General features: G+C 66.6%; 1 protein-coding gene across 1 annotated transcript in view; it reads left to right on the plus strand.

Annotated features, from left to right (window-relative positions):
- CNN1 (calponin 1, basic, smooth muscle) overlaps positions 1-2,266 on the plus strand; it is a 2,793-nt gene extending 527 nt beyond the window's left edge. The window contains exons 2-7 of the mRNA XM_010569814.1: positions 50-171; positions 454-520; positions 625-762; positions 1,087-1,197; positions 1,388-1,534; positions 2,039-2,266. Coding sequence (XP_010568116.1) covers positions 50-171; positions 454-520; positions 625-762; positions 1,087-1,197; positions 1,388-1,534; positions 2,039-2,266 — 813 coding nt within the window. The remainder of the gene's footprint in view (positions 1-49; positions 172-453; positions 521-624; positions 763-1,086; positions 1,198-1,387; positions 1,535-2,038) is intronic.
- Positions 2,267-2,384: the final 118 nt, after the last annotated feature.

The following is a 2,384-nucleotide window of genomic DNA, read 5'->3' on the forward strand; positions in this document are numbered from 1 at the left end:
GGTGTCCCCCACATCCCCACGTCCCACTGACAGTGTCCCCTGTCCCCAGCTGGCGCAGAAGTATGACCCACAGCGGGAGCGGGAGCTGCGTGCCTGGATCGAGGCGACCACCGGCCGCCGCATCGGGGACAGCTTCATGGACGGCCTCAAGGATGGTGTCATCCTCTGCGAGTATGACCCCTGACCTCTGACCAGAACCCTGTCCCTAACCCTGTCCCTGGCTCAGTGACTGGGCTGTCCTTTGGGAACATGGCCCACCCCTGACCCCAGCTCAAGTCTGGGGTCATCCTCCAGCAACCCAGCCCAATCTTGACCCCAGATCTTAAGCTTGACCCCATCCCTTGCCCCCACTGACCTCACCTGGGCTGACCCTGACCAGTGAGGGCTGATGGCTGCTCCAACCCTGACCTTGACCCCTGCCCTGACCCTGGCCCCGGCCCCCTCCCCCCCCAGGCTCATCAACAAACTGCAGCCCGGCTCTGTGCAGAAGGTGAACGAACCCATCCAGAACTGGCACAAGGTGAGGGGACCCCGAATGGGGGGGTCGGGGCTTGGGGGACTGCAGGGGGCCAGGGTCCCGGGGGCGGGACAGAGGGTCCGGGCTCCAAGCTGACCTGTGCACAGCTGGAGAACATCGGGAACTTCCTGCGGGCCATCACACGCTACGGGGTGAAGCCCCACGACATCTTCGAGGCCAACGACCTCTTTGAGAACACCAACCACACGCAGGTCCAGTCCACCCTCATCGCTCTCGCCAGCCAGGTGACCCTCTGGGGCGGGATGGGATGCGGGGTCCTTGGGGGGTGGCTGGGGGGGCCCTGGGGGCTCCTACTTCCCCTGGAAGGACACCAACCACACAGCAGTCCTCCCCCATTGCCCTCAGCCACTGGGTGATGGGGCCAAATGGGGCAAAGCTGAGGAATCGGGGGAGCCCTGTGGGGGCATTTGAGGTCCCAGGGGGCCCAAGGGGGGTGGGGCCTGGGGGAGTTTTGGGGCAGTCCCAGGGGAACTGGGGACAAATATGGGTCCGGGGGGTCCGGTGGGGCGAGGGCCTGTGTGCACCCTGAGCCCCAGGGTCTCACGCAGGCCAAGACGAAGGGGAACAACGTGGGTTTGGGGGTGAAGTACGCGGAGAAGCAGCAGCGGCGCTTCCACCCTGAGAAGCTGCGCGAGGGCAGGAACATCATCGGCCTCCAGGTGTGACGGGAACACCAGGGCAGGGCACAGGGACATGGGGGAGCACAGGGGGGACCAGGGTGCATGGGGGATGTCAGGACACATGGGGTGCCCAGAGGTTCCTGGGGGGTCTCTTAGGGCTGGTCGGTGCCCTTGGGGACACCACTCCTGTCTCTGTTCCTCCCCATGATCCCCTCTCCCCCATCACCAGATGGGCACCAACAAGTTCGCCAGCCAGCAAGGCATGACAGCATACGGGACACGGCGGCACCTCTACGACCCCAAGCTGGGGACGGACCAGCCCCTGGACCAGGCCACCATCAGCCTCCAGATGGGCACCAACAAGGGTGCCAGCCAGGTGGGGACAGGGCAGGGGGAATACAGACTGCCATCCCCAGAGGCATCAAGGATGCCAGCCAGGGGGGCGGGGGGGAACGCAGACACTGCCATCCCGCGGGCACTCCACTGTGTTGGGCCAGCCAGCCAGGTATGGGGACACAGGGACACTGATGTCCCCGGGGGACCCCAGTGTCCTGGGTCTGCCAGGTAAAAGGACTTGGGGACATGCCACTGGAGGGAGGAGGTCAGGGAGACACCATGGGCAGTGGGGGGGAAGATGGGGGGGTCCCCAGGGCCCCCAGCATCCTGAGATGTGGTCCCCTGATGAGGATGAAGGACCCTCTGGGGAGGACAAGGGGCCCTCTCTGCTCCCCTAGAGGACAGGTAGACCCCCCACAGGTCCATGGGGAAGCTGAGGTACTCTTGGGGCAGGCCAAGGGACCACCCACCCCCAGTCCTGATGGGGAGGCCAGGGACCCCTGGGGAGGCCAAGGCCGCTGCCCCCAGCGCTGCCCTTGCCCAGGCGGGGATGACGGCACCAGGGACAAAGCGGCAGATCTTTGAGCCGGCACTGGGCATGGAGCACTGCGACACGCTGACCATCGGGCTGCAGATGGGCAGCAACAAGGGCGCCTCACAGCAGGGCATGACAGTGTACGGGCTGCCGCGGCAGGTCTACGACCCCAAGTACTGCGGCGGCCCCGAGCTGCTGGGCGAGGATGGCCTCGATGGCCTCTACAACTCCCAGTAGCCGCTGGCCCGCGGCTGCTTGCACCGCACTGCCCTGCTCTGCACAGGGCTGCACCGCACCGGCCTCACCGCGCCCCCGGCCCTGCGGGGCCGGCTTGGCCAGGGGGCTCGGCCCGGGG

Source organism: Haliaeetus leucocephalus, unplaced genomic scaffold, assembly GCF_000737465.1.
Source record: "Haliaeetus leucocephalus isolate CR32 unplaced genomic scaffold, Haliaeetus_leucocephalus-4.0 Scaffold274, whole genome shotgun sequence".
In the NCBI taxonomy this organism is placed as follows: domain Eukaryota; kingdom Metazoa; phylum Chordata; class Aves; order Accipitriformes; family Accipitridae; genus Haliaeetus; species Haliaeetus leucocephalus.